This window comes from Schistocerca gregaria, chromosome 9 (genome assembly GCF_023897955.1).
Source record: "Schistocerca gregaria isolate iqSchGreg1 chromosome 9, iqSchGreg1.2, whole genome shotgun sequence".
NCBI lineage: Eukaryota > Metazoa > Arthropoda > Insecta > Orthoptera > Acrididae > Schistocerca > Schistocerca gregaria.
This window is the reverse complement of record NC_064928.1, coordinates 108,056,290-108,081,607: the sequence shown is the minus strand read 5'-3', so window position 1 is coordinate 108,081,607 and position 25,318 is coordinate 108,056,290. Positions and strand designations below refer to the sequence as shown.

The 25,318-nt window shown below is 38.5% G+C and overlaps 1 protein-coding gene across 1 annotated transcript in view; it reads right to left on the bottom strand.

Moving 5' to 3' along the window:
- Positions 1 to 9,584: 9,584 nt before the first annotated feature.
- LOC126291861 (uncharacterized) overlaps positions 9,585 to 25,318 on the bottom strand; it is a 69,712-nt gene continuing 53,978 nt past the window's right edge. The window contains exon 6 of the mRNA XM_049985582.1: positions 9,585 to 9,713. Coding sequence (XP_049841539.1) covers positions 9,622 to 9,713 — 92 coding nt within the window. The 3' untranslated portion in view covers positions 9,585 to 9,621. The remainder of the gene's footprint in view (positions 9,714 to 25,318) is intronic.

Sequence of the window (25,318 nt, the reverse complement as noted above, 5' to 3'; positions counted from 1 at the left end):
GTGTCTGTGTATGTGCGGATGGATATATGTGTGTGTGTGTGTGTGTGTGTGTGTGTGCGCGCGAGTGTACACCTGTCCTTTTTTTCCCCTAAGGGAAGTCTTTCCGCTCCCGGGATTGGAATGACTCCTTACCCTCTCCCTTAAAACCCACATCCTTTCATTTTTCCCTCTCCTTCCCTCTTTCCTGACGAAGCAACTGCCAGTTGCGAAAGCTCGTAATTCTGTGTGTGTGTTTGTGTGTTTTGTTCATGTGCCTGTCTGCCGGCGCTTTCCCGCTTGGTAAGTCTTGGAATCTTTGTTATTACTTTGTTAATTACTCATATTGGAAAATTTCACATCCTATTAACTTTTGGCAGGTGTGTCAATAGAAACCATGTTAATCAAACAATATCTATAATTTTGCCTTTTTTCTAGATCTACAGATCATAGTTAAAGAGACCTGCTCTTTTGTGTATTGTAATTTTGTATTCTCTATTTTTTGTTTGTTCTAAGTCGGTGCTTAATAAGTAATAACAAAATTTGATTTTTAATCTTAGGTACATCCATAAGTAGGTCTGCAGGACAATGATGTCAGTCACTGTCCAATAGATAAATTGCTATATCATACAGCCAGTATTAAAGCCTCAGGGTCCTATGGAATACCTATCACATTCTGTACCCAATTTGTGGTTGAATTAGCCCTTCTGTTAACCATAATCTATCACAGATACTAAAAAAGAAAAAAAAAAAAAAAACTGTGACTAGTAGCTGTAAGAAAGCATAGGTCACACATGTCTACTAGGAGGGTAGAAAAAGTGATCCACAAAACAACCATCCCATATCTTTGACATCCATTTGTTGTAGAATTTTAGTACATATTCTGAGTTCAAACAATCTGAAGTATCTAAAACAAAATGACCTTCTCGATGCCTTCCGGCATGGATTTTGAAAACACGGATCATATGAATCCCAACTTGCACTTTTCTCACATGACATCCTGAGAGTCATGGATCAAGGCAGTCAATTTCCAAAAAGCATTTGTCTTATTATCAAAAGTGCGATCATATGTGGTATCAGATGAAACAGGTGACTGGATTGAAAATTTCTTGGTAGGGATGGAGAGTCAGTGACACATGTAGAAGTAACTTTGGGTGTGCCCCTAGGGAAGTGTGTTGAGAACTTTGCTGTTCATGTTGTATATTAATGATCTTGTGGACAATATCAATAGTAGCATCAGACCTTCCACAGCTGATGCAGTTGTCTACAATGAAATACAATCTGAACAAAGCTGTACAAATATTTAGTCAGACCTTGATAGTATTTCAAAACAGTGTAATGATTGACAGCTTGCTTTAAATGTTCAAAAATGTAAAAATTCATAATAGAAAAACAGAAAAAAGGACATAGTATCCTATGAGTAAAATCTTATTGGGTCATGATTGGAGTCTGTAAGCTCATACAAATACCGGGTGTAACTCCTAGTAGGGACATGAAGTGGAACAATCACTTAGGCTCAGTTGTGGGTAAAGCAGGTAGCAGGTTTCTGTTTATTGGCAGAACACTAGGAAAATGTCTACAAAGGACATAGCTTACAAATCACTTATGTGATTCATCCTAGAATATCACTAAAGTGTGTGGGACCTGCACCACACAGAACTGGGCAGGGAATATTGAACTTATCCAGAGAAGGACAGCACAAATGGTCACAGGTTTGTTTGACCCATGGGAGAGTGTCACTGAGACACTGAAAGAATTGAAATGACAGACTCATGAAGATAGACCTAAACTATCCTGAGAAAATCTATTAACAAAGTCTCGAGAAGCAGTTTGGAATGGCGATTTGAGGAATATACTACAACACCCTGCATATGGCTTCCATAGGGGTTGTGATGACATGATTGGGTTAATTACAGCATGCACAGAGACATTTAAACAATAATGCTTTCCATGCTCCATATGTGAGTGGAACAAAAATAAGTCTACAGTGGGATGTACACTCTGCCATGCACTTCACAGTGGTTTGCAGAGTATATAGATGTAGAAAGCCAGTCTGTGTTAAATACCTAACTTGATGATGTTTCTTGGTTGGTTTCAGTCAAAATGTATAGTAACTTTGTGTAAGTCAGTCTGATCATTAACATCATGTGATCAGACAGTTCATTTACATGTCACGATGTCTGTTAGTGCAAGATCAACTATCAAGATGTTAACTAATGTGTGATTTAGTCACCAGAAATGTACATTTCTTATCTAATTAGTGTGAATTGCACATTAAGCTGCCACCAAAAAACTGTGTCATATAGTGCCTACAGAGGTAACTGAGGGCGTGGTTTATATGCTGAAACTATTGCTTGTGACAAAGATAATTCATTAATTATTTGACATGTGTCTATTAGCAGCTTCCTTAACAGGAAGGTCATCAACACAGAGTGCTGGTGGAGCTACCAAGTGGAAAATACCAGGTCAACAAATTTACAGTATCTCAGGACTGAAGCCAGCACAGTTCTTACTGATGTGCTGTGTTTCACTTCTCCCTCTCTCTGACATCTTTACGGTCATTTTAGCCTGACAGATGATGCATCCCTCTCAACATGGTTTTACCAATGTACTATATTTGATCTCCTACGATATCTATCTCTTCTCCCTTGATTTTAGATGCACAGCAGATTTACATCTCTCTTAACCTGTGATCTGAGTGGCCTGTCTCTCTTTTGAAACCTTTCTCAATCTGTTAAGCTACTCTTTTCTCCCAGAGGAAGGAACATACAAGTTCTGGAAGCTAGATATTTTTTTTTCCCTACTTTTAAGTGTTTATATCAACAAGTATTTTGAATATTAACTCCTAAAGCCTTACCAGCCATTCTGTCTGCTTGTAATTTTACTTTATTTTTTACATGTTTGGATAGCAATCTTGTACAAAGACTACTATAAAAAGTATTATTTTGCTTTTTTTTCTGTCATAAGAGTATCACAAACAAAGAAAGTTTTTCACCACATACATTTTGCATGTTCGATAAAACATCCTCAGTTGTAACTTGCCATTTACTGTTTATTTTCACATGTTATGATACCTGGTTTTCCATTTCATTGTCAGAAGTCTTTGCCACCTGAGCAGTGAATCACTAAAATGAGCATCGTACACCAGCATTTGGCTGAAATCTGCAATCTGGTTGTGGTGACAGACTGATCTGTAGTGTAACGTGACACCTAGGTTAGGTTGAAAGGTTATGAGTTAATGAAAATATCCACGGGTGTACTGCCGGTCTATAGTGTCCAACGGGCACAATATTTCAGTGATCAAACATGTCGCCATCATCAGGTGAACTGACGGACTGAGCTCCTGTGAACGTGCCGGCACGGAGATCCTTATGCTATGGCTGCTCAGAGGGAACTGGCTTCGGTTGCGGCGGTGGCCAATTTAAATACCCTCCGCCGCGCTCCCTCCGCCGTTCGCGCCATGGTCGCGCGGTGGAGCAGATTACGACGACGTCTGAGATGACGTTGGTGTGATGGCTCTGTCCGCCGTGGTCGTCACAACTATAGGTTTGCTCGATTTACTCTTGATTGGTTATGAGTTGGTGAAGCCAAATACAGACTGTGGTGACAGATTGATCTACAGCATTACCTAATGTTTACATTTGCATCATATTTAATTGGTCAATTTTGGCCAAGTGCTAGTTGTACCTTACTCATTTTAGTCATTTGTCCTGAGCAACATAAAGTAAATCTTTCTCTTTAAAAGACACTTAAGGAATTTTTACTCATTATGATTTGTAAAATAATTGCAAAATGTTTATTTTTATGTTTCATGTTGAACAAGTGAGAACTGGATTAACATGAGAGGGTATACTTTGTAGGGAGTGGACCATCGTTTAGCTTGTCCGAGCAGCATTTAGCCAATGACTAGTGATAACGGGAAGATACTGCCATTTTGTTCTAATCTCCTGTGACCATTATTACTGTAACTGTACTTATAAAACAAAAACTGACTTGTAAAAGTGGTAATGAATTTAACCTTTGTAATGTTCAGTCTTGGTGTTGCACCAGTTACTGAAAGGTTGTCTGTTTGGTAACTGACAGAAGACCATGTAACTTTGATCACAAAAGCAAAACACATGTTAATTGTGAAGTTGTTTCTGTATTGTGTGGAAATAAATATTTTATTGTTATAATGTAAAAATAAGCTGTGCTATCTGTAGAGTTTAATCTGACAAACTTATGTTTTATTATAAGTTTTAAGGACTGAAATGAAATGAAATGTTTTTTTATACAGTTACAGAAGATTAATCAGTCAAAGATAATATGTTTCTGAAGTACTAATATGGAAAGGTCAATTGTACATAAGAATTACAAGGTTTCAAGATATAAAATTTTGGTTAAAAGAAAGCAAGGAAAGATATACAAGTACTGAATATATCATAGGTCACAAATTCAAGAGAAAGCCTAAGTTTAATAGTATCTCACACATCAAGTAAAGAAAGTTCAGCTCTGGCTGAAACTATAGTGATGAAAAGACAACTATTCCAATACTATTAACTTATGGCACTGAGCAAATTATAGTAATATCTGGATACTAATAATAAACATTCCCAGCAAGAACCTGTGACTACAGAGATAATAAATAGGATACAACTCTATAGCTGCATGAAATATAATGTTCATTATATGGAAGCACACACTCACATAACAATGTGGTGCATCATGGCAACTTTCTAGTAGTCACTTTTTTCTGCCTTTTCTTGATTTGTTTTTAATGTGCACTTCACTATGATTCTGAGAATTATTTACTGTGGGTATCCTCTCACAAACTTTATTGTTGATGTGTGTTTTACATCCAAACAAACATATGTAGCTACCTGTTAAAAATAATACAGTCAGGGTGAATTGGTGTGAGGTTCTGTGAACACATTTTATAGATTAAAAGTGTGGTGCACAGACAAAAAACAAATGTGATTCGAGAACAATTATGTAGCTAAAGTGCTGTCATGTTTTTGACTAAAACCTCTACTGACACTGAAGGAGAAACCAATCATAATGTGTGAGAAGTACATGGCAGTCACCACTGAGAATCTTTTGATAATAAAGTGAAATATGGTGATGTTTTATTTATTGTAAATTTGCAGTGCATTTAGTGCCTAAGCTAGCAAAATAATACTAGTTTTATTATATATGTTTAGTATTTATAAAAATACAGTCTTAGGGACTCGTACAGTAATTTCTCATGTGTCTGAATTATTTTCAGAACCCAGCAAACTATCTTCTGATCTACCTCTCTTTACAACACCATTTTTTTTTATTCTGCCTGCATTATTGTCTTAATCTAAGGGGAGTAATTTTATGAACACAGTCTGTCCATAAGTTATTGAATCTACATTATTTGCATTTTCATTGTTATCTGAACAGATGTGGAAAATGAGCTAACTACTCTCTAAATGTGAAGCAGTTATTTTTTTCAGTCAAGTAGTACTAAAGGTGTTAGGCATCGACCTGTATCACCATATATATAAGGCATGATAATTGAACTTTTACGGTGAAGTTTAATTATACCAAAATTACTTTTTGTGTTACCACTGCCGACATGTGCCATACTTTGCAAACAAAATCTCAATTTTTTATTTCAACTGAAGTGCTCCATATTTCATTATGTATGTGACAAGGAACAGGTTTAAAAAAAAGTATTTATGCGGGTGTATTTTCTGTGTATCTTCTGTTTGAACTTTGGTTTGAGTGGATTAATTATTAGAGCGAAAGGAAAGTGTCTGGCATTGCATTCCAGTTCAGCACAAAGCTTGTAACTTATTGCTGTGTAATAGACACTTTGTTGGTACCACTAATAATCCCATCTCATTGAATGTTTTCAGTTTCTTCTCAGCTGTAAAAGTAAGCATATGTTTATCCAGTCAGCCACTTTTCTCAGAAAGAAGATACATCTACATCTATCTACATCTACATCTACATGACTACTCTGCAATTCACATTTAAGTGCTTGGCAGAGGGTTCATTGAACCACAATCATACTATCGCTCTACAATTCCACTCCCGAACAGTGAGCGGGAAAAACGAACACCTAAACCTTTCTGTTCGAGCACTAAAAGGTTTTGTTTTAGAGCCGTTTTCATTCTAATTTCCAACTCAGCTGCTTTTTTTCCAGTTGGTTTTGAAGCATTTTATGGTTTCATACTCAGACATTTAGGCACAGCAATCAAAATAAAATGCTCCCATAAGCATATCTTTGTGCTGAACCACTGCATCTTCTAATGTATAAAGACAAGACTATCAAATTCACGATAAGAAATTGAGAGAAACTTTACAGTCTCATATATACTACTTTGGTGGATGGGGCAGTATAGCAACAAGAGATACTTGTGAGTGCCAAAGTGAACAAGGATTAAACCATGAAAGGCTTCAAAATTGATTACAAATAAAATAAATGACAAACACAGCTGAGTCGAAAAATAGCATGAAAATAGCCCCGTGCTAAAAAACAAAATAATTTGCAGCTGAAGTTATTAATGATGTGCCTGTAACCAGTAATGCACTTAAATATATGGTTTCTTTTTTTCTTTTTGACATAAAATGAAAGAAAAAAATTATGCACATTCTAACAATTTTCAATTAAAATCCTTATATGGGATAGAAGTTGTCCAGATGAAATAATTTTAGGCTTATTTAAAACTCTTTTTTCTGTATCTCAGAAATTTTGTGTTACCGGGTAAATGATCAAAGATTTATAGCTGCTTATTTACCTCCTTTTTGAGCCATCGATAACTTCAATAAAGAGTGATGAAAAATCTTATAGTATTGTAACTAGTGACATCTGTGCTCCTCAAACTAATACATTATTTACGATGATTTTCGCTAGTGGATACACATACTGTGAAGGAGCAGTTAAAATGCTGAGTCCTTTCAGACAATTCTGCATGAACACAATATATTATTGTCATTGCTTGCTTTTGTGCTGTCTATACTTTATAAGTGATAAGTTCTCCCAGAAAATTGTGCCACGAATGGAAATATGTTGAGTTGTTGATTTCTTTGTTCCCAGAAGTAAGAATTAGAAAAGAGCAGAAATTGCTGCACTCAGTTGTTTGACCAGAGCTGGCCCATTACCATTGTCAAGAACAGTGAAACTGATGCCCATTTTTAGCTGCCACATTATTACTACATTTCTTATGTTGTTTTCCTGTACTGAGAGACATCCACGTTGATCTCATCAAATGAGATGACAAGGTATAAGAAAGTGGATTCACACTGGGGAAGACAGGGGTTCAAATTCCTGTGCATTCATCATGATTTGGGTTTTTTGTGGTATCCTGAATATACCGGAAAATGTCAGGATGCCTCCTTTGAGAAGAACATGACCGATCGCTTTCGCCATCCATCCTCAATGCCTGCTCTTGCTATTAATGACTACTGAAAAGATGTTAAACCATAATTTTCCATCCTTCCTTTACACTGATTTCTTACAAGATATTATCACAAAATAATAAACGTGGTTTCAACTTGATGACATGACAGCAAATTTTTCAGGTATTGTTGGAGACCACCTTAGCACCACAACACTACAAATATCCCATGGGGAAAAATCAACAAATGAATCAAAATATTCTGAATTCATGGGTGTTTATATTGACAAGAATCTGAACTACAAGTCAACTGAAATTGATATTGTTGCCTGCATCAATATGCCCTGTACAAACGTAAGTGTGGGTAGCTGTGGCACATTCTTACTGCTTGTAAGTTGGGAAACAGTTCCTGAGTCAAGGTTTCAGTTGATGGAGGTGGGATGTATCACAAAGTGATCTTTTCACTAAGAAAAAAACTGCTACCACTTAAAAGTAACACATCATTTGTCTTTTGAATGACAGAGGCAAAGTAGGCCCTGCACCGGCCATCAGTGCTCTACACTACAGTTTTCTGGTGTTGTAACCTCTCTGTAAACAACAGCATCACCTGCAAATAGCCTCATGATGGTTTCAACACTCAAACTATGCAGCACTTTGTTCTTGTGCAATTATGCAGAATTTACACTTTTTGTGATTTCTTTGTTTGATTTTTGCAGTATTCTTTCAGCTTCATTTTTGTTGTAAATGAATAGTAATTACCACAGCAGGTGCAGTGAGTTAACCTTTGGAATACCGAGGAGGGATACTTTGTGCTCACTTTTTGAAAATATCATATCTAGTCTGGTACTTTATACGCCAAAAGTTTGAAAAAATATGTATTACTTTTAATGAAATCTTGTATCAGATTTTGTAACTGTTTTAAATATCTCAGTTAAAAAAAAAATATTAGTAGTGAATGTAAATTGGTGACAAATGTCATACTCATGCTTTTATGTTCAGGGCCCTTCTTACACATCTATATAACTTTAAAAGTTATGTTGCGAGTTAAAATCAATGACAAGGAATGATTTTTTTTTTTAAATTTTCTGTGGTGGTCATAAGGAACCCCTCCACTTGCTGTAAACATTACAGAAAATGCACTGCTGTTGTTAAGATAATGCTAAAGGAAATTTTCAGTTTCTGTACCCTACTTGTACATCAGTACCTATATCTTTTGGCTCATGCTAAGCAATTTTTTTGGATGTTTTAGGCATGAAACATCTAGCACCAAAGTTTTTTTTTCTGAAATTGTCTCATTTCAGCCAGAAGCAATGTCACAATAGACACTGCTCAGAATTTTTTGAACAAAGCCAACAATGATCCAGAACTTTTAAAGAAAGCTGACAAAACATGGAAAGCTGACAAAACATGGGTATCTGAGTTAGAAGTCAGACCCATAACGCAGTCATTCCAATGGAAACTAGCTGAAGAGCCACGAACCCTCCTCCCCCCTCCCCCCCTTCCCCCCCTCCCCCCCCAACAAAAAGGTTTCATCACGTGGGAAGATTCCTCTCACTGTTTTTTTTTTTAAATTACAATTGGGTAATTTATCTGCCTTAGGGTAAAAGAGCCAGTAAGTTTGAAGTTATGTGCCATATGAATGAATAAATCCAAAGAAAATGACCAGAATTGTGGCAAAACAACTCGTAGAAATGAATGATAATGCTCCCGTGCATACCTAAATACACTGTATTCACTGGATATGGCCACCTATGACTTCTTTCTAGTCCTGAGACTAAAGAGAACCATGAAAGTACGTCGTTTTGCCACAACTAATGAGATAAGAAAAGAATCACTGAAGGAGCTGAACACCATACTGAAAAGTGAGTTCCAGAAGTGGTTCCACTATTGGTAAAAGTGCTGGCATCTGTGTATTACATCTGAGGGGAATTACTTTGTAGGGGACAAAGCTGATGCTGTTGAATAAATAAACATTCTTTAAGAAAAAGAAAAATTCCCATTACTTTTTGATCGTACCTCACATTCTGTCAAAAGAATGAGCTTAAATTAATGGATCTCTTGAGCTCAACCAGTGGGTGATGAGTTCAAATTACACGACTAAGACAGACAGCTCTGTCTTCGTTAGTACAAAATAAGTAACTACAACCTTTCTGTGCTCCACTTTCAGAAGATGCATGATGTCTGTTGTGGAGGATGTGGCAATCTTGTGTCTAGTTGTGGTGGTGATGTTTTGGCCCCCGACAGTGTGGCATCTTCAGACCCAGGCGAGCACAGGCTGGAGGCCATAAGGACACCGTCAGACTCGCTCTGGTAGCTGTGTGGCATGCCGACGCTCTCTCAGCTCACAGTAGTAGCTCCACACCACCAACTTCATGTACACACTCACCACTGTAAGTGTAAGTGGGTACTCAGTTTACATTTTACACACTATTTACCATTAGTGTAAGGCAGTTCTGAACATGACTGATGTCCAACAATCATATTTAAGTTTTAATGAAGGATTAAAACAGCCAACCAATTGCACAAATTTTATCATACTGACTTGATATCTATAACCACCATGGGTATCTTAATCAGAATAAGTTACAGTTATCTACAAAACAATTTTAATTAACATAGGAAAATAACAACCATAACAAAAGCCATAAATAGCACTGTTGTTGCTGTGGTCTTCAGTCCTGAGACTGGTTTAATGCAGCTCTCCATGCTACTTTTCCTGTGCAAGCTGCTTCATCTCACAGTACCTATTGCAACCTACATCCTTCTGTACCTGTTTAGTGTATTCATCTCTCCATCTCCCTCTACAATTTTTACCCTCCATGCTGCCCTCCAATACCAAATTGGTGATCCCTTGATGCCTCAGAACATGTCATACTAACTCATCCCCTCTTCTAGTCAAGTTGTGCCACAAACTTCTCTTCTCCCCAATCCTGTTCAATACCTCCTCATTAGTTATTTGATCTACCCATCCAATCTTCAGCATTCTTCTGTAGCACCACATTTAGAAAGCTTCTATTATCTTCTTGTCCAAACCAGTTATTGTCCATGTTTCACTTACATACATGGCTACACTCCATACAAACACTTTAAGAAATGACTTCCTGACACTTAAATCTACACTCTATGTTAACAAATTTCTCTTCTTCAGAAACGCTTTCCTTGCTATTGCCAGTCTACATTTTATATCCTCTCTACTTTGACCGTCATCAGTTATTTTGTTCCCCAAATAGCAAAACTCCTTTACTACTTTAAGTGTCTCATTTCCTAATCTAATTCCCTCAGTATCACCCGACTTAATTCGGCTACATTCCATTATCCTCATTTTGCTTTTGTTGATTTTCATCTTATATCCTCCTTTCAAGACACTATCCATTCCATTCAACTGCTCTTCTAAGTCTTTTGATGTCTCTGACAGAATTACAATGTCATCGGCGAACCTCAAAGTTTTTTTTCTTCTCCAGGGATTTTAATATGTACTCTGTATTTTTCTTTTGTTTCCTTCACTGCTTGCTCAATATACAGATTGAATAACATCGGAGAGGCTACAACCCTGTTTCACTCCTTTCCCAACCACTGCTTCCTTTTCATTCCTCTCGACTCTTATAACTGCCATCTTGTTTCTGTACAAATTGTAAATAACCTTTCGCTCCCTGCATTTTACCCATGCCACCTTCAGAATCTGAAAGAGAGTATTCCAGTCAACACTGTCAAAAGCTTTCTCTAAGTCTACAAATGCTAGAAACGTAGGTTTGCCTTTCCTTAATCTAGCTTCTAAGATAAGTCATAGGGTCAGTATTGCCTCACATGTTCCAATATTTCTACGGAATCCAACCTGATCTTCTCCGAGGTCGGCTTCTCCCAGTTTTTCCATTCGTCTGTCACGAATTCGCGTTAGTATTTTGCATCCGTGACTTATTAAACTGACTGTTCAGTAATTTTCACATCTGTCAGCACCCACTTTCTTTGGAATTAGAATTACTATATTTTTCTTGAAGTCTGAGGGTATTTCGCCTGTCTCATACATCTTGCTCACCAGATGGTAGAGTTTTGTCAGGACTAGCTCTCCCAAGGCCACCAGTAGTTCTAATGGGATGTTGTCTACTCCTGGGGCCTTGTTTTGCGTTAGGTCTTTCTGTGCTCTGTCAAACTCTTCACACAGTATCGTATCTCCCATTTCATCTTCATCTACATCCTCTTCCATTTCCATGATATTGTCCTCAAGTACATCGCCCTTGTATAGACCCTCTATATACTCCTTCCACCTTTCTGCTTTCCCTTCCTTGCTTAGAACTGGGTTTCCATCTGAGCTCTTTATGTTCATACAAGTGGTTCTCTTTTCTCCAAAGGTCTCTTTAATTTTCCTGTAGGCAGTATCTATCTTACCCCTAGTGAGATAAGCCTATAAATCCTTGCATTTGTCCTCTAGCCATCCCTGCTTAGCCATTTTGCACTTCCTGTTGATCTCATTTTTGAGAAGTTTGTATTCCTTTTTGCATGCTTCATTTACTGCATTTTTACATTTTCTCCTTTCATCAATTAAATTCAATATTTCTTCTGTACCCAAGGATTTCTACTAGCCGTCATCCTTGTACCTACTTGATCCTCTGCTGCGCTCACTACTTCATCCCTCAAAGGTACCCATTCTTCTACTGTATTTCTTTCCCCCATTCTTGTCAATTGTTCCCTTATGCTCTCCCTGAAACTCGGTAAAACCTCTGGTTCTTTCAGTTTATCCAGGTCCCATCTCCTTAAATCCCACCTTTTGCAGTTTCTTCTGTTTTAATCTACAGTTCATAACCAATAGATTGTGGTCAGAGTCCACATCTGCCCCTGGAAATGTCTTACAATTTAAAACCTAGTTCCTAAATCTCTGTCTTAGCTTTATATAATCTATCTGAAACCTGTCAGTATCTCCAGACTTCTTCCATGTATACAACCTTCTTGAACCAAGTGTTAGCTGTGATTAAGTTGTGCTCTGTGCAAAATTCTATCAGTCGGCTTCCTCTTTCATTTCTTAGCCCCAATCCATATTCACCTACTACATTTCCTTCTCTTCCTTTTCCTACTACTGAATTCCAGTCACCCACGACTATTAAATTTTCATCTCCCTTCACTGTCTGAATAATTTCTTTTATTTCATCATACATTTCTTCAATTTCTTCATCGACTGCATCCTAATTGGCACATAAACTGGTACTACTGTAGCAGGCGTTGGCTTTGTGTCTATCTTGGCCACAATAAGGCATTCACTATGCTGTTTTTAGTAGTTTACCTGCACTCCTATTGTTTTATTCATTATTAAACCGACTCCTGCATTACCCCTATTTGATTTTGTATTTATAACCCTGTATTCACCTGACCAAAAGTCTTGTTCCTCCTGCCACCGAACGTCACTAATTCCTACTATATCTAACTTAAACCTATCCATTTCCCTTTTTAAATTTTCTAACCTAGCCTGCCCACTTAAGGGATCTGACATTCCACGCTCCGATCCATAGAACGCCAATTTTCTTTCTCCTGATAACAATGTCCTCCTGAGTAGTCCCCACCCAGAGATCCGAATGTTGGACTATTTTACCTCCAGAATATTTTACCCAAGAGGATGCCATCATCATTTAACCATACAGTAAAGCTGCATGCCCTCGGGAAAAATTATGGCTGTAGTTTCCCCTTTCTTTCAGCCGTTCGCAGTTCCAGCACAGCAAGGCCATTTCGGTTAGTGTTATAGATCAGTCAATCATCCAGACTGTTGCCCCTGAAACTACTAAAAAGGCTGCTGCCCCCTTCAGGAACCACATGTTTGTCTGGCCACTCAGTAGATACCCCTCAGTTGTGGTTGCACCTACGGTACGGCTGTCTGTATCGCTGAGGCACACAAGCCTCCCCACCAACGGCAAGGTCCATGAAGTATTAAAAATGGAAAATGTATTACTCACGCAGGTTCATAATGCATGGAGATATAATAAAAACATACGAGCTTAAGTGCTCAAGTCAAATAAGTAAAAGTTATCTTGGAAATCCAATGTTAAACCGATGAGTACAGCAAGCCAATATGACTGACATCATACTAAAAGGTTTGTCAACTGATTTTGCCACTATGTGGAAGCAGCACAGTGCCTAACACCTATGGATATGAACAGCATAATAAGGCAGAAAACAGTTATATTATAATGAAAATAGTTACAACCAGAGACCAAGCTTAATAACAAAAGTAGAAAAGGTAATAAATGAAATATACAGGAAATGTTGTAAAATGAAATACAAGTAGTATGCACCATCTCTCTAGTGTAGATAGCAACAAAGTGCTTTAAATGAACAAAATAAACATAGTAGGGATAACCGCTGTGGAATACAGTACCAACAATTAAAATAAGAGGGAAATGATATTTCAAAATTGTGTTTAAAGACCTTCTGCCAATGTACTTAATAGTTGTGAGTAACAATGTAAAGCCATTAAAGAATTTTTTTTGCAGTTGTGTCTGTTCATTGAGAATGAGATCCTCATTAATAGGCTTATGCTAAAAAAATTTCAGTTATTCAAAAATATCAAGCCTATAATCTTTCTTTTTTAATGGAGGATAGTAACTTCATAGACTCTCTTCACTCTGAGGCCCATAATTACCCAATGATCTGCAAAGGATGAATTATGCACAGCAGTACCCCATCTTACTAATAAATGCTCTTTGGATCTGATCTGATAGCTTTCCTGGTCTGTCCTATATAGTAAACTGGACAAGAGCCACAACTGAGTTTATAAACCCCTGAATTACACAAAAGAATAATAAAACATTTCAAATTGTGAATTAAGATTTTTCTGCAAACTGACATTAGTGGAAAAAGTGACTTTGCATCCATATCTTTTTTTCTATTAGATGATGAATTCTGTAGGAAATTGTCCCTAACATGGATAATGAGAAAATTTTTCTGCTCTATTGGCAATATTGCCTAAAGTAGTTTTTGCTTTGAAAATATTATCAACTAAGGAAGTCTGATAACCATTATTAACTTCTACAGTTTTTATTAAATTCATTTCAACTCTAAGTTTTTTGAGTGAAAGGTGTTGAAACAGCCTAAAGAATGACTGAATGGAAAAAGCCTTTTGTATGAGATTAGGGATGTGCTGACTTGGAGGGCACAATTGGTCTGTACTAGTTTCTATTCCAAAAATGTCAAAAGAGAGCTTATCATCAATTATAGTTAGAATAAGATCTAAGTAATTATGCTCTGAGACAAGCATAAATATCAGTAACGAATTTTGGCTGCAGTTTTCTTACATGTGTGGTAGTGTCGGAAAGTTCATGAAATTTGAATATTGCAAGCAAATGGTTATGCATAACTGAAATACTACATGTCCCCCACAGTGCGGCAGCAGCTGTGGACTGAGTGGTTTGGTTAGCTATTGTCATGTTTCCATGAGTTTGCAGTGTTGTGATGTACGACTTCAAAGAGCAGCATGTTTGTATAAAGTTTTGTTTTAACCTTTGGAAAACTATTCTAAAAATGCACCAAATATTGAAACAAGCTGTTGGAGATACACTTTAGGTCAGACACTTATCTTGTATAAGAATTTCAAAATGGGCAGATGTTGACTGATGATGTTGACTGTTCCAGTCAGCTGTCAACCAGCATCACGCTAAAAAAATGACAGCTCGTAGGCAGACCATCTGAAACCTTTGCAACACATTTGGAAATAAGTCATAGTAAATAAGAATGTTTCCTGTTAGAAGAATTGCATGCGAGATGGATTGCAGTGAAATTTGCAGTAACATAAAAAACTGCCTTGAGATAATCTAATCTTTCTTTGAGAGGTTGCCACTGGTGAGGAAATCTGGGTTTATGGCTATGACCCTGAGACTAAGCAGTTGTTAATAAAGAGTTCTTTAGCTATGTTCTGAGATGTTTCAAAAATGATACAAGGAGAAAATATCCACAAGAGTGGTACAACAACTGGGTACTGGATACCCTAAAAAGAATACCTTCCAGAATGCATTTCATAAGTGACAGCAATGTCGGGCTTGGTATATTCATTCCCAAGGGGATTATTTTAAATGTAATGCAGCAGAACAATATCTTGGTAAGATACAATAATTTTAATTAATGTGTTTTTATAACTTTTGGATATTATCTTGTACATTGCATTAATTTCATTTATTTATTAATCATCTTGCAATAATACAGAATTTGCTAACATGATTTAATGAAAACAGATAATGGTTGGTCATGCCCTTGCTGAAGAAAGCATCCTGGCATTTGCCTAAAATGATTTAGGAATATCACAGAAAACATACATCAGGATAGCCTCAATCCTCCAGAATGTTAGGCCAGCATCTTAACAATTGCACTCTCTCATTCTGTATGTCCCAATTGTAAAATGTTCTTTTTGTCATGCTTAATTTGTACCAGAAAACTTGTAATACAAAACAAGGTTTTGCACTGCATCCCTGTGCACCCTTTTGGATACACACTTGTGACTCTTAGACCATGAACATGCTATTACCCATTTCAGTCCCTTCAGTCTTCTAGAAAAACTGACTACAGGTCTGTAACCATGATTCTATGCCCCAAAGCATGTCTCTGTGTTCTCCATTCAGACAATCTAGAAAATGTAGTGTGATTCCTTCTTTATGAGCAGATGTTGGGTTCAGGAGACTGACAAGACATTAGTACTGTGTACTGTATATCTGGGCACATTTTTTTTCCTTTTAGAAGTGTTACACTGCGATAAAGTATTGTAAAATGACAAGATGTTGTAGTTCTCCCTTTTTGGTATTAACCCTAATCTAAGTTCTCTAAGTAATCTTTCATTGCTTAATATGCATTACTTATGAAGTATGATTTAGCTGCCTTTTTAAGCAGATGTATTTCAGTAATATTTTACTCTTTCTTGGGCAGCTTGTTGTACAATTTTAATCCCTGATGGAAAATTCCCTTGACCTTTTTGTTATGAATATGAATGTACATTGCCTGATAAAGGTGTAGCATCCAGAAGACATGGTCAATAGTCGATGTAATTTTGTACACGTACACACCATTGGTGTGTATATAAATGATTAAGAGTTGCAATTCCTTGGAACAGGTAGAATGGCCACTGGTGTGCATTAGTACTGTTCATGTTTAGTGTTGTCAGCAGGTCCACTATGTTATATAAGGGGTGTGAACAGCATCACATGGTTGAGTGAGAACATTGAAGGACACAGACATGCCATGTACTCATGCCAGTCAGCATTTCAGCACCTGACAGAGTCTGAAAGAGTCCTCATTTTGAGTCTCTGTAGGCTAGCTGGTGGAATCATGCAATATCCAAATCTGAGGACCATCAGATGTGACAGTAAGGTGATGTTGGACTGCTTGGGAACGTGAGGGCAAGTATACTCATTGCCATGGTTTTGGTCGACCACATCTGACCACTAGAAGGGAAGATAGGTGTATTGTGCACAAAGCACATTGTAGCCTATACACATCTTCTCCTGCCATCCATGAACAAGTAATGGACTCTCTGAATCATTCTGTGGCATGCTGCACTATTGGTCAGAGATTGTCAGCAGCCAGACTAAGGTATTGCAGGCCAATGCATACGCTGCATTTAACAACACAACTCAGATGACTGTGTTTGGAATAGTCACATGACCAGGAGGAGTAGACTGCTCTTTAATGGTGTCACACTGTGTTCAGTGATGGACCACAGTTCTGCAATACCACAGATGACAGTCATCAATGAGTATGGCAGTGACCAGGGGAGAGGTCCCATTCTTCCAATAGTTTTAGAGGCACAGTGGCATTAACCTTGGTGTCACTTACTATGATTTCAGGCTGCAACTGATAATGTCTGACAGGACTTTAACAGCACAATGTTATGTCACAGACATTGTTTGTCCTCATACATTACTTCTCATGCAGCAGTATCATGGTGCAATTTTTTAACAGGACAATGCTCATACACACTCGTTACATGTCTCTATGAACTTAATGCATTATGTTGAGGTACTTCTATGGCCAGTAAGATTCCAGATTTGTTACCAATAGAACATGTGTGGGACCAGCTTGGACGTCAACTCTCTTGTCGGACAGATTGTTCTGGGAGAGGATAGAATGATTTTAGGCCACCTTTCTCAACCAAATCTACGTATGCATCCAGACCAAAGTGGGTGCCGTATCATACTTTAAATGGACTTATATTGCTGAATTATTTGTAAAAATGAAAATAATGAGTTATTGACAGTTAAATGTAAATCAATAGGTAAAAAATCTACTCAGCAAGCAGTGGCAGGGGAACACACTCACGAAACTTTTGCAAGGCTTTGGAGCCAGTGGCTGCTTCTTCTGGCAGAAGAGTTTAAGGGGGAGGAAGAGGGGTGAAGGAAAAGGACTGGAGAGGTTTAGGGAAAGGGGTACAGTTGAGGAAAGTTACCCTGAACCCTGGGTTAGGGGAGACTTACCAGATGGGATGAGAAGAACAGACTGATTGTTGGGCACTGCACCAGATGAGATTTGAAAACCTGAGAGCTTAAAGGTGGAAGACAGAGTAATACAAGAAAGAGATTACTACTAAAACATAGTGCATGATTTAATAAGAGTAAAAAGCTAAGTGCATTGAATGTAACAGAGGTGGGAGGGGAATGGTGAAAAACAGACAGGTTAGAAAATGAAAGATGTAGAAAACTGAAATGGAGTGAAAAAATAATTACTGTGAAGAAATGCCGAGACAGAAGGAATTAATGTACATTAAGGCCAGGTGGGTGGCCAGAACCAAGGACATGTTGTGTGCTAGTTCCCACCTGTGTAGTTCTGAGAAACTGGTGTTTGGGGAAATAATCCAGATGGTATGTGTATCAAGGTATCAAGGTATCAGGTATCAAGATCATGACTGTCATGTTGTACAGCATGTTCTCAGCATTATATTATTCAATGTCTGTATACACCCTCTCCCTCTCCCCTATGGCCATTCATCCTGACTGATTACTGTGTGGTAGTTATGTCAATGTAAAGGCCGAACAGTGTTTACATAAAAGCTGGTATATGAGATTTCGTTTCACAGTTGGCTCTCCATTTGATAGTATATGTTTTGCCAATTACAGGGCTGGAATAGGTGGTGGTAGGAGGGTGCATATGACAGGTCTTGCAACATGGACAGTCACAGGATTGGAAAATGAATGCAGAAGGAGCATAGGGTCTGACAAGGATGTTGCAGAAATTGGGAGGGGAATGGAAAGCTAATGTAGGTGTGGTGAGCAAAATCTCAGACAGAATGGATCTCATTTCATGCATGATTTTAGGAAGTCATGGCCTTATCAATGTAGCTCTTAATATATTCAAGACCAAAATAATACTGGGTGACAAGTGGTGTGCTCCAAAGTTGTTTTTTGGAGGGACCAGAAATATCAGGATTGGATGTGATGGCCCAGGAAATCTCTTTTGAACTAACTGTTGTGATAATTATGTCCAGTGAAGGGTGAAGTGAGAGTGGTAGTGTATTGTTGTACAGAGTCTGCATCCTAACAAATATGTTTGCCTCATGTGCCAAGGCTGTATGGAGGGAACATATGACATGGACGGGATGGCAACTGTCAAAATGTAAGTACTGTTGTTTCTTGGCTTGATGTGGACAGAAGTGAGTAGCTGGCCTTCAGTGAGGCTGAGATCAACATCAAGGAAAGTGGTATGGGTTTTGGAATAGGACCATGTGAACTTTAATTGGGAGAAGGTACTTACAGATTCCAGGAATTTTAACAGGTCAGCTTCACTGGGAGTCCATACAGCAAAGATGTCATCAATGTATCTAAACAAAACAAAGGGCTGAAGGCTTTTTGGATCCCAAGCAACACCCTCCTCCAAACAACCAATGAAAAGGTTGGCATAAGAAAGAGCCATCCTGGTTCCCATTTCTACACCCCTGATCTGTTTGTATGTCTGCCCCTCAAAGTTGATTGAAGTGAGGAAGAAAGATGTCATAGGTTTGGAATCAGGTTGGTGTTGACTGAGGAACTGTTAGCTGCAGATGGACCATGTACGTGGTGGATTTTGGTACAGAGGGAGATGGCATCAATGGTGACAAATAAGGTGTGTGGTGAGAGTGGGATAAGAACAGATTTCAGATGATCTAGGAAATGGTTGATGTCTTTAATACAGGAGGGATTTCTTTGTAATATGGGTTGCAGGTGTTGATCAACTAAGGCAGATACACATTCAGTGGGTGCTATGAAGCCAGCAGCTGTAGGATGGCCAGGATGATTGGGTTTGTGGATCTTAGGCAGAAGGTAAAAGTTGTGGGTGCTTGGTTTAGGTGGGGTAAGAAGTTCTATGGCTTGAGGTGTAAGTCCTTGTGAGGGGCCTGAGGTTCTTACGAAGTACTGCAGGTCAGTTTGAATCACAGGGATGGGATCTGGCAGATTCTGTATGTAGAAGAGTCAGACAGCTGGAGTAAATCTTCAGTAACATACTCCTGTTGGTCAAGTAGCACAGTGGTAGATCCTTTGTCTGTTGGAAGGATAGTGATGGAGTCATCAGTTTTTAGGGAATATAGAGGCTGGAGTTCTGCAGAGATTAGTTTAGGGTCATGTTATAGGGACCTCAGGAAAGGTTGTGAAGCAATGCTGGATGTGAGGGATTCTTGTAAAGCTTGTAAGGGATGATTATAAGGTAGTGTTGGTGGATCAAGTTGGAATTATAGTCAGAACTGTTCAAGGTAAGGTTCAATGTCAGGTTTGGTATTGGAAAGGTTTTGGGATTGGGTTGCAAAGTGGTATTTCCAGTTGACATTATGTGTAAAGGCAAGTAAGACCTCCACAAAAGCAGCATGGTTAAATGAAGGTTTAGGGCTGAAAGCAAGACCCTTGGGTAATACAGATAATTCAGGAGGGGAGAGTGCTTTGGACAAGAGGTTGCCAACACTGTACTATTGGGACTGGTTCTTGTGACTATGAGTTATTACTGGTCTGGAAGGCAGTGGTGGAGGCTGTGGGATGTTAAGGAGGTCAGCAAAGCCTAGTTTGTAGGAAATGAATGATGGTTGATGGTGTGACTGGGGAGCTGCAGAGGGAGAGGAAGGAGGGAATCACCACTGTGGAGGTAGTTTAGGAGAAGGTGTGATAGCGTTTTGAAGTGAAGTCTGGCATGTTGTTGCAGTATGAAGTTAGTATAGCAGATGATGTAACCCAAGGAAACATTAGAGGAGGATAACTGCAGTATTTTGCAGAAGGAGAGAAGTCTGGTGGAGTGGAAACTGGCAGTGAGGTTACAGATTAGTCATATAAGTGCAAGAGATTGCTGTATTTGAAACTGTAAACGAGGCTGGTGTAGAGTAGAATTAGACTTTCAGTGTTAGGGCTTTGGAAATAACTCCAAGGAATAAGCAGGTTTCAAGAAACAGAATGTTAGACCTTAATGTTGATAGTGCAAGAGCATGTTTCTTAAAAGAACATATGTAATATGTAATGGTCTTTATAATGGCAAGAGAGGGTGGTTTGTATTGTTAAAAATGGAGAGAGTGATGAAAACAAGAGGTGGAGGGTGGGAAAAGAAAGAAAAATGTAAGAAAAGCAGGGGATAGAATCTGGAAAAATCAGAAAAATCCCATACAGTCTTGGAATTCAAGGCAAACATATCTGTTCAGACTCTTTGTAGCAATACACCACCACTCTCACTTCATGCTTCACTGGATGTAACTATTCCAACAGCCCATTACAAAAGTATATTTCCCAGGCCATCACATTGTTGATCCCTCCAAAAAATGACTATGGAGCACACCACTTGTCACCCATTATTATCCTGGCCTTGAATGTATTAATCAGCTACTTTGACAAGGCCACAATTCCTAAAATCATGCCCTGAAATGAGATCTATTCTGTCTGAGAATTTGCTCACCACACCTAGAATAGTTTTTTGTCACCCTCCCAATCTCTGCAATGTCCTTGTCAGACCCTATGCTTCTTTTGCATTCATCTCCCTGCCCTATGACTCCTACCCCTGTGACTGTCCATGCTGCAAGACCTGCCATGTGCAACCTCCTATCACCACCTCTTCCAGCCCTGTAACTGGAAAACATATATTATCAAAAGGAGAGCTACCTGTGAAATGATGCATGTCATACCAGCTGTTCAGCCTTTCACATCAGTTATCAGTCAAGATGAATGGGCATAGGCAGAGCATGTATACAGCAGAACACAATATTCTGTTGCAGAGAATACTGTAAAACATGACAGTCATGATCTTGGTACCTGTTTCATCACACACATCATCCAGATTCTCTCCCCCCCCCTTCCCCCTGGCACCAGTTTTTCAGAACTCCACAGGTGGGATCTATGATCACCTTGGTTCTCACCACCCACCTGGCCTCACTTATGTTAATTTCTTCTGTCTCAGCATTTCTTCACAGTAACTATTTTTTCACTCTGTGTCAGTCTTCTACATCATTCATTTTCTGACCGGCCTATTTCTCACCTTCCCACCTCCCACCTCTGTTATAGACAATGCACTTAGCTTTTCACTCTTACTGCCTCATGCACGATGTTTTCGTAATTATCTCTTTCTTGAATATTACCCTGTCTTCCACCCTTAAGCTCTCAGGTTCTCAAATCTCATCTGGTGCAGTCCCCAACAAGCAGTCTTTCCTTTTCATCCTGTCCCATAAGTCTCCCCTGACCTGGTGTTCAGGATGACTTTCCTGAACTGTAGCCCTTTTCCTAACCCTCTCCAGTACTTTTCCTTCACCCCTCTTCCTTACCCCTTCAATTCCTCTGCCAGAAGAAGGAGACACTGGCTCCAGAAGCTTGTAAAATTTAAGCCTTTTTGTGAGCTTGTTCCCTGCTACTACTTGGTGAGATTACATTAAATTACTTGTAAATTTGAATTGTTTTCACAATCACTGAAATAACATTGATTAACCTTTCAACCCATGAATTTTGACTTTGTTTCTTATTCCTGTCATGGCTGCTTTACTTCTTTTCATCAGACAGTGCTGTAGAAGCTGACTTTGGAGAAGAGCAGTTTGAGCTCTGGAGAAATGTGGGAACACGCAAGGCAGTACTGACCCTATGATTCATATTGCAAAAATAGGTTGAATAAAGGGAAAGCTACATTTATAATATTTGTAGATTTAGAAACAGTTTTTGACAACATTGACTGGAATACATGGTTGGAAATTGTGAAGGTAGGTGAGGAAAAAACTACAGAAGTGAAGAGTTATCAACAACTGGGGCAGACACCAGACTGTAGTCATAGGAATCTAGCAACATGAAAGGGCATCAGTAGTTGTGAAGGGAGTGCTGCTGGGTTGTAGTCTATCCCTGATGTTATTCAATCTGTACATTAAGCAAACATTAAAGAAAACTGTGGAGAAATCTGGAAATAGTTCAGGTAAGAGAAATTAAAGCTCTGAGGTTTGCCAATGTGATTGTAAGCCTCCTGTACACCAAACAAACCTATGAACATTCATGTTTTTCTTCTTTGTGTACATACAATATCCCATCCTTTAATGAACATTATTCTAGGGCAGGATGCACAAGCATTTTCTAAAGAATCTCCTCCATATACTGACTTCATTTTCTCAGTATCCTACCAGTTAACTTAAGTCTTCCATCTGCATTACCTATGACTGAGTAATTTCTGAGAACATTTCTCATGGACAATATCAATGGCCTCAATAAAATATTTTAAAAACTGAATTTAAAATAGTCTTGACTGCAATAAAATATTCATTGACAATTGTAACTGGTTTCAGTCAAATTGTGACAATCTTCTTCAGACCATATGACACCATGATGGCAGGTGGTTGCATTGAATGGAGCAGTTGACATTCATGGATCCACAATATCTGTCTGCCAATATGGTGTAGTAAGGTCACAATTTGACTGCAACTGGTTACGATTACCAATAAATATTTTATTGTGTTTTTAATACAAGTTTAAAAAACCTATGACCAAGCCTCTGTTATCAATTGTTTTCATATACCTACAGGTTGTCACAGCTAGGTATTTGTAAGAGTCTACCAATCCCAATTGTGACTCTCTGTTGTAGTCATAGGATACTATTTTTTGTATTTTGTGAAGTGTGAAATTTTACATTTATGAACATTTAAATTTGTTTTCAGTATTTGCACCACTTTGAAATCTTATAAAGATCTGACTGGATATTTGTAGTTTTATTTCAGACAGTGCTTCATTATAGATTACAGCATCATCTGCTAAACATCTGAGATTACTCTCAATACTGTCAGTAATTTCATTAATATACAATATGAACAGTATGGTGCCAACACACTTCCATGGGGCAGACCTAAAGTTATTTCTACTTATGCCAAAGACTCTCAATCGGAGATAACATGTTGTATCCTCTCTACCATGAAGTCCTCAATTCTGTGACAAATTTTGTTTGATGTCCCACATGACTGTGTATTCATTGTCAGGTTTCAAGAAACAGAATGTTAGACCTTAATGTTGATAGTGCAAGAGCATGTTTCTTAAAAGAACATATGTAATATGTAATGGTCTTTATAATGGCAAGAGAGGGTGGTTTGTATTGTTAAAAATGGAGAGAGTGATGAAAACAAGAGGTGGAGGGTGGGAAAAGAAAGAAAAATGTAAGAAAAGCAGGGGATAGAATCTGGAAAAATCAGAAAAATCCCATACAGTCTTGGAATTCAAGGCAAACATATCTGTTCAGACTCTTTGTAGCAATACACCACCACTCTCACTTCATGCTTCACTGGATGTAACTATTCCAACAGCCCATTACAAAAGTATATTTCCCAGGCCATCACATTGTTGATCCCTCCAAAAAATGACTATGGAGCACACCACTTGTCACCCATTATTATCCTGGCCTTGAATGTATTAATCAGCTACTTTGACAAGGCCACAATTCCTAAAATCATGCCCTGAAATGAGATCTATTCTGTCTGAGAATTTGCTCACCACACCTAGAATAGTTTTTTGTCACCCTCCCAATCTCTGCAATGTCCTTGTCAGACCCTATGCTTCTTTTGCATTCATCTCCCTGCCCTATGACTCCTACCCCTGTGACTGTCCATGCTGCAAGACCTGCCATGTGCAACCTCCTATCACCACCTCTTCCAGCCCTGTAACTGGAAAACATATATTATCAAAAGGAGAGCTACCTGTGAAATGATGCATGTCATACCAGCTGTTCAGCCTTTCACATCAGTTATCAGTCAAGATGAATGGGCATAGGCAGAGCATGTATACAGCAGAACACAATATTCTGTTGCAGAGAATACTGTAAAACATGACAGTCATGATCTTGGTACCTGTTTCATCACACACATCATCCAGATTCTCTCCCCCCCCCTTCCCCCTGGCACCAGTTTTTCAGAACTCCACAGGTGGGATCTATGATCACCTTGGTTCTCACCACCCACCTGGCCTCACTTATGTTAATTTCTTCTGTCTCAGCATTTCTTCACAGTAACTATTTTTTCACTCTGTGTCAGTCTTCTACATCATTCATTTTCTGACCGGCCTATTTCTCACCTTCCCACCTCCCACCTCTGTTATAGACAATGCACTTAGCTTTTCACTCTTACTGCCTCATGCACGATGTTTTCGTAATTATCTCTTTCTTGAATATTACCCTGTCTTCCACCCTTAAGCTCTCAGGTTCTCAAATCTCATCTGGTGCAGTCCCCAACAAGCAGTCTTTCCTTTTCATCCTGTCCCATAAGTCTCCCCTGACCTGGTGTTCAGGATGACTTTCCTGAACTGTAGCCCTTTTCCTAACCCTCTCCAGTACTTTTCCTTCACCCCTCTTCCTTACCCCTTCAATTCCTCTGCCAGAAGAAGGAGACACTGGCTCCAGAAGCTTGTAAAATTTAAGCCTTTTTGTGAGCTTGTTCCCTGCTACTACTTGGTGAGATTACATTAAATTACTTGTAAATTTGAATTGTTTTCACAATCACTGAAATAACATTGATTAACCTTTCAACCCATGAATTTTGACTTTGTTTCTTATTCCTGTCATGGCTGCTTTACTTCTTTTCATCA